This window comes from Papaver somniferum, chromosome 6 (genome assembly GCF_003573695.1).
Source record: "Papaver somniferum cultivar HN1 chromosome 6, ASM357369v1, whole genome shotgun sequence".
Classification (NCBI taxonomy): domain Eukaryota; kingdom Viridiplantae; phylum Streptophyta; class Magnoliopsida; order Ranunculales; family Papaveraceae; genus Papaver; species Papaver somniferum.
In genome coordinates, this window is record NC_039363.1 from 10,695,562 (window position 1) to 10,702,807 (window position 7,246).

The 7,246-nt window shown below is 35.8% G+C and overlaps 1 protein-coding gene across 1 annotated transcript; it reads right to left on the reverse strand.

The window, feature by feature from the left end:
* Nucleotides 1–315: 315 nt before the first annotated feature.
* Nucleotides 316–5,764, reverse strand: LOC113286900 (26S proteasome regulatory subunit 4 homolog B-like). Its single transcript, XM_026535542.1, has 6 exons — nt 5,118–5,764; nt 2,716–2,961; nt 1,755–1,924; nt 1,449–1,665; nt 1,167–1,307; nt 316–577 (listed from the first exon to the last, which is right to left on the reverse strand). The coding sequence occupies exons 1-6, from the start codon at nt 5,604–5,606 to the stop codon at nt 494–496; spliced, it is 1,347 nt and encodes a 448-aa protein (XP_026391327.1). The 5' UTR covers nt 5,607–5,764; the 3' UTR covers nt 316–493.
* Between the last annotated feature and the right edge of the window lie 1,482 nt (nt 5,765–7,246).

The following is a 7,246-nucleotide window of genomic DNA, read 5'->3' on the forward strand; positions in this document are numbered from 1 at the left end:
ATATGTACTATAATAAGGTAAACGTTAACAGCTTCTTCTCCTTCATACTCTTGTGCGATCTTCCCACTACCAGACCCCTAAACAAACTCTTAGACATGAACTCCATGAATCAGCATGGAGAACTCCACTCAATAAACACATCTATATCCGGACGAAGAACAAGATGTAAACAAGGATGTCTAGTAACATCCAGGGAGACCAAATATAATGGTGCAAAAACTCAGACCCTAAATATCTAACACCTAAATGTCTAGCCAACTAAGGCGGAGATTATAATACATCCTCAAACTTTCAAGGAAAGAAATAAGACAAATCAAAAGAGAAAAAAAGCATAAAATTTGAATTAAAAAACTGAGAAACTAAGGATAAAGAAACTGTAAATATCATCTCAGTAACCATGGAGAAGTTACAAAGAGCACCTCATAAGAATCATCTTCGGAAATGGGAAACCAAATATCCAAATTATTGAAAAGCTCCCACATAAACAGTTGTCTTACATGTAAAGTCCTTCAGGCACTCCCTCTTTCTTCTTGTACATAACCTTCTCCTTTGCCTTCTTAAAGTCCGGATGCGTCACCTGAAAAACATCATTTTAATTCAAAATGATCATTTAGAAGCAGCCTTCTTATGTGATTATAAAAAATGGAAAGTTTAAAGATGCTTTCACTTGATGAAAATTAAACCAGGACGACAAAAATACTACGGTAACAGACAAATTTTCCCCGAAAAGAACCAATGGATAACTCAAAAAAATATTTTGGCTAACAAATTCTTCTATAGGGGAATTATTGAGGGTAAAATAGCAGTAGAATGTTCAGATAGGAAATAATAGACCTCCAAAAGCAAAATCAGAACTACTAGAGAGAAGAGGCGCTTATAAAGTAAAAACATAGATGCCCAAGTTTTACGTTTCCACTACTGTGCGACTAATAAGCTTTACTAATGGAGTGCCCTTTCTTGCCCATTGGCATCAGAACCGAATTACCTACAGGCAAAGCAGTTGAAAACCTGATTTTCTTTTCTTCAAAATTTGACAACTGTTAGGGCTCACATAGGAGCACAGCAATGGGAGATTTGAGAGTATGTAGGTGTATGCAAGTGGGTTGCTGATCTTCATGTTCAGCTAAATTAATCTAACTCAACAATCTTTTCATATAAATGTTTACCTTCATGCGGCGTTCTCGTAAAGCGAGCAAACCAGCCTCGGTACATATAGCCTTAATATCAGCTCCAGAGAACTCATCCTTAGTCATCACAAACTCTTCTAGGTTAACATCATCTGCCAATGTCATCCTTGAAGTGTGGATCTGAATTTTCGAAATACACAAACAATTAAACCACAATCACGAAGAGAACAGAGGCGTTTATCCTGAATGAAGACAATATATAATAAAACTCAATTTGGGCCAGAAATACAATGCAACAATATATGATTGAGCAACACTAACCTGGAAAATGCGTCTCCTTGTTTTGGTGTCAGGAAGAGGGAATTCAATCTTCCTATCTATACGTCCGGGCCTTAGCAAGGCAGGATCAAGACTTTCGATTCTGTTAGTTGCAAGAATAACCTTGACATCTCCTCTTGAATCAAAACCGTCCAACTGGTTCAGGAGTTCTAACATGGTTCTCTGAATCTCACGTTCGCCTCCTGAATTTGCATCATACCTGGTGGAACATAGTTAACAATTAAGAAACAGGCCAGAATAACACATGCCCACATATATATATAAAGATGTATAAGTTTGTAAGATTACCGTTTGGTTCCAACTGCATCAATTTCGTCAATGAAGACAATGGAAGGTGAAAGGTCATCAGCAACCCTGAAAAGTTCCCTCACTAATTTTGGACCATCTCCCAAGTACTTCTGGATCAATTCACTTCCAACAACACGCAAGAAAGTAGCTGATGTTGAGTTGGCCACTGCCTGAAAGGAATACAATAAACATACATGATCAGGAAAAATATACATACAAGATCAAACTTGGCACTAAAACTAAGCCACTGTAACGCAAAATAATTAAATTGAACAGGGTAAGCAAGAGTGAAGCGACCCTCATAAAACAACCTTGGTTTTCCATGTGCACCCAGTTTAAATTACTATGACTTCGAATTAGCATAACTAGCGCACCAAGACCAAATAGTTTGCATGTGATTGTGAACATATGGCAGGTCAAATACAGGCGAGAAAACAGAAGACTTTGTTATTTATCTCAACTAAAAGTAATAGTAATCAATGATTTGCAACATTGCAGAATACCACTGCCTAGTGTTACTTGAAAAGAAGAGAAAAACAGAAGACTAAAAGAAAAAACGAAAGGCTAAATGCGAACTTCATTTTTTCCTATTCCTAGAGTTAACATTGAGGCTCTTCTCAGATCATGCAAGTGCAGATATCAAAGTAATTAGTTCAAATCATCAAAATCATTTACTCGGCAATATAGCACAAGTAAAATTTCTTCCATAAATAGTTCCAATGAAACAAATTATTACCAACAACTTCCTACCTAATAGACCTTCTACGAAATATATGTGAAAGGATAACACTTGCTAAAGCAAGCTCTAATTGTCTCAGCAGTTACCATGTCCAGCACAAGGTTAATTCCAACAAAAAACGAAACATAAATACCTCCAAATAACTCATTTTCAGCTGAAGAGCAACCAAATAATTAGGCCATTTTGCAGAAGCAATATAAATAAGAAGGAACATGTTTGCACCTTAGCAAGTAAAGTCTTCCCTGTTCCAGGTTCTCCATAAAGGATGACTCCCTTAGGAGGTTTGATACCAATATCTTCATATAATTCAGGATGAGTGAGTGGAAGTTCAACTGCCTCTTTAATTTCCTGAATTTGTGCATCTAGTCCACCAATGTCTGCATATGATTCCAGTGGTGCCTTCTCCACCTTCATAACAGACACCATGGGATCAACATCATCTTGAAGAAGCCCAACGACGGAGAGAGCCTGAACAGATAAAATAAACAGAATAAACACACATGGAATTACATTTTGAGTAATATTTCAGAACATAATAAACTTCTCAGGAGCCAACAACTAATGTTTAATGGTGAACATAGAGAGAAGAACTATGCGTACAGGCATTACCAAAAACGAAAGAAATTAAGAACATGAAATAGAGTGAGTAGACAGCAAGATGACATAAAATAGAGACAGCATCACCAGCTCCAGCTGTAAATAGAATCAACAGTTACCGGCTTCGATGACTAAAACTTGTTGTGAATCACTTTAAACAGTGGAATGCAGACAAAAAAAAACAGATTACTCTGTGGAGCGACCTCAGAAGGTTTATTGATGCTCAAGTTTTAAAATTTTCACCAAGGAAATACAGTAATTGAAACATTTCCTGAAATTTTTTCAAAAACAGTACCTGAAGGAAAGATAATTCCTGGGATGGAGGAATGATCATAAACATCTCCATATTAGACGAAGCGTCACATACTGATACACACGGGGATCAAGAAAAGTTTCTACAGGAGGAATACTTTAACTTCTCATTACTCTTAGTTCCCTACTCACTCACTAAACCCTTCCAAAAAGAACATGTCAATACATTCAATATGCAGATGAGACCAATTACAATAAATGTAACTATATGCCGTATCTGAAACTTTCCATGTTAATTGAACTACTTGCACAGTCCACTACCACATTCTATTGATTTTAGTTCTGAAAATGCTACAACAAGCAGGTTTTGAAAAGAGAGAGTAACAATTAACCCAATGGATATTCTCTGGTGTAAAATCTAGAGAACAAATCTTACCTTAAGTAGAACATGCGAGATCCAATGATCCATGACATTCACAACCTAGATCAAGCCATATCTTCAAAAGGGTTCTACAAAAGAATCCTATGGAATTCTCTCGTTGGGTGTAGCATCACTCAAAAAGTAAGCCAAGAGTAACAATAGAGTCACTTGCTTTAGCTCAAAACTCAAAAGTAATGCTACACCCACCGAGAGAAATCCCTAGGCTTTTTCTGTGGAATTTCGGAATGATCTAAGCTATGAATGTTACAAATCACTGGGTTCCACATTCCCAAATCAAGGTAAGATTTGGTCGTGCCTCCCAAGTGGTAAAGATATATTGTTAGTACAATACTATCCGGCAATCTCGTATAACCCACTACCAATTGCAAATTGAATACTTCTATTCCTTTTTACTAATTCAATAGCTAACTAAATGGTAAAAGGGTCAGAGTTAGATACCTTGAATCTAAAGAAATGGTGTACAATTGACATTATACTTTCAAATACAATGTCAACTAGCATCACCAGTTGTGAATAGAATCAACAGTTATTGGCTTCAATGACTAAAGCTTGTTGAAGAATCACCTTAAATAATGGAATGCGTGCGACATAACAGATTTCTCAATTGAGAAAACCTTGTTATGAAAATTAACTTCACCTAGGAAATACAGTAGTTGAAACTTATCTTGAGGAATTTCTGAAAACAGCACCTGATAATTCCTGGGCTAGAGGAATGATCATAAACATGTCCATATTAGACGAGGTGTCACTTACCAGTATACAGGAGGAACAATTAACTTCTTATTACGATACGTCATTCACTACTGTTAGTTCCCTACTTACTCGCTGGACCCTCCCAAAAAAGAAAACATGTCAATACATTCAATGTGCTGATGAGACCAATTTACATGAAAAAATCTACTGCGAGATTGACAGATGGATAATACTAGAGAACGGGTGATAATTCATAGAACTTGCACCGTTTTTAGATTTAAACCTAGCTTCAACTCCCTCCACCACCAGTATTCTTATAAAAAGGACCAATATTCCAGAAAAATTCGACCTACAGTCCACCAATCATACCATGAACGTCATTCTTCTATACCTCTAGCATCACTCAAAAAACCTAATTCGAACTATCTTCTAACACTCAAAACACCTACAGATTCTAATCAAATTTTGCAGGTATTATACCTCCCACACAGAAGTACTTTCAAAACAAAATTGAAGGTCCCAAATTGTTCAAAGCTTAAAACCCAAAAATCCAATTCTAACCTAGAAAACTCTAATTTAAAATCAAGTAAACACAAGCCCTAATTCACAAAAGCAAAATAAGAAAAAGCGTAGTAGGTACCTTATTATGCATCAGAATAGCACAACCAGGTTCAAGTTGATCCTTATCAACAAAAGACATAATCCCAACATAATATTCAGGTCCAATAGAAGAAGAAACAATAGCATGATTATCATCAATAAGTTCTTCAAGACTACCAACACTCATAGGTGAACCTCTTAAATCATCAACTTTAGATATATCTTCTTGGTTTTTATCATCTTGTGGTTTCAATCTCTCTTGATTAGACACAAATTCTTCTTCCATTAACAAATAATCTTGTATCCTTTCGAGTTTTAATAACCTAAGTTTACATTTAGTTAATGGTTTCACTGCAGGTAATCTCGCCGCTCCTGTTTCCGATCCTCTTTGTTTTCGCTGTTTACGGCCGATTCTTGTTGGTGGAGGTGGTGGTTCGAACTTCTTCTCTTTCTTGTTGTTATCACCATCGTTTCCTCCTGGTGCACCTCCTCCCTGTTTGTTCAGTCCGCCTGGCGTTCCTTGACCCATGTTTCAGATCTGATCTGTTCAGAGAAGAATTTCTTGAAGATGGAGAAATTAGTGGTTTCAGAAATTTGGAGTGGAAATTAGGGTTTATATAGAAGGTACCCATCTTTCTGATCTTATTCTTCCAAGTGAATTTTTTGAAGATGAAGAAAGGCAAAAGTGGTTTTAGAGAAATTTGGGGGAGCAAATTTGGAGGAGCAAATGGGAAATCAGATATTTACTGAGCTGAATGGATTAGAATGCCGGCCCGGTAGAAACCAGTGACACATTTTCGAATAACGGGCCAACCATGTACATATGTGCTGCTTCAACTTAAGAAAAGAAGTCCATATGTGGTCAATGCATCATATACGAGGCAACAGCCCTAGTCTAGTTATTAGTATCTGGTATTCTCTGTTTCAAAATAATATGCTGGTTTTATGTGCAAGCATATTGGGAGGAAGTGATAAATTTGATACAAAAAGGTGTTTGGATAACAAAAGCATGAAACTATCACAAACAGAATTCGCCTCCAGATTTAGAAGCAAAAAACTTTACAAATTGTTTTTACTCGGCCCTTAGTTTGGATATAAAGTTTTAGAATGACTCTTAAAAGCAAAAAAAGTTAACTTTTTATAAAACAAAAGATCTTTTATTATTTCTAGGATTGATTTCTTTTTCTGGTATCCAAACATCTTAAATTTTTTTTGCTTCTACAAACCATTCAGAAATTATATCGTCAAACTGAAAATATTTTACATCTAAAACCCATTTTAAAATTATATCTCCAGACCAGTTAAGTTGAAATATAGCTTCCCAACGTGTTTTTTTATGTGTTTTTGTAACGGAAAAAGCTACACCCAACTTTAGAGCCTTGCCGTCTCACCGTATATGACACTGGACGAATGTGGAACAACTTTCATTTGTTTACTTTATTTTCTATCAGTTTACTTGATATTCATGCACTTTTTTCCAATTACGTTAGTGAGCAACAACTAATAAGTGTTTATTAGTAACCAAAGAGAATATCATTTCATTTTAAAACCAGCTTGCATTTGAAATTTAATATCCTTCCATTTTTAAAACTTTGCATTTGCAATTTTGATTTTGAAACAGGTTGATAATTTTTTATTTGTTACCACTAGTAGTACGGTAGTAGTATTTACAAATTTGAGAAACCGGAAGTTAATAGAAGTTGCAAAGCACATCACATGTGATACCGTACTTTGATGTCCATCTTTTGGTTGTATGAGATCTATTGAGATATTGGAGAAAACTGATTGAGACCATACCATCTTTATGTGTTTCAGGGGAGTTATATCAGCTAATTGGACCGTGACCATACCAAGATGATAAATAAGTGAAAGACAACAACATTGACGGATTAGCGATTCAGTATTTTTACGTACCTTAAAATAAATCTAGAATTTGTGTGCACTTTCTGCTTGATGGTTTGATTTTTTTATATAGTTGCTGGTTCCTAGGTATTTTTATTATACTGTATTTTTATTCATGTGAGTCTCGATATCCATATGGCCCAACACTAAGCCTCAATATCGATCCACTTTTTTGTCTTTCTCTGCTCGAACTTGCCGACCTAGTTTAAGACCCACTCAAGTTGTTTGATTGTTTGGGGATTATCCTATAAATTAAAAGGAGTCACG

Bases quoted from the DNA above. Each gene is read 5' to 3' on its own strand.
- LOC113286900 (XM_026535542.1), bottom strand. From the start codon at position 5,606: ATGGGTCAAGGAACGCCAGGCGGACTGAACAAACAGGGAGGAGGTGCA. The intron at 2,962-5,117 runs GTACCTACTACG...TTATCTGTTCAG, and splicing joins CTATTCTGATGCATAATAAG to GCTCTCTCCGTCGTTGGGCT. The intron at 578-1,166 runs GTAAACATTTAT...GATGTTTTTCAG, and splicing joins TACGAGAACGCCGCATGAAG to GTGACGCATCCGGACTTTAA.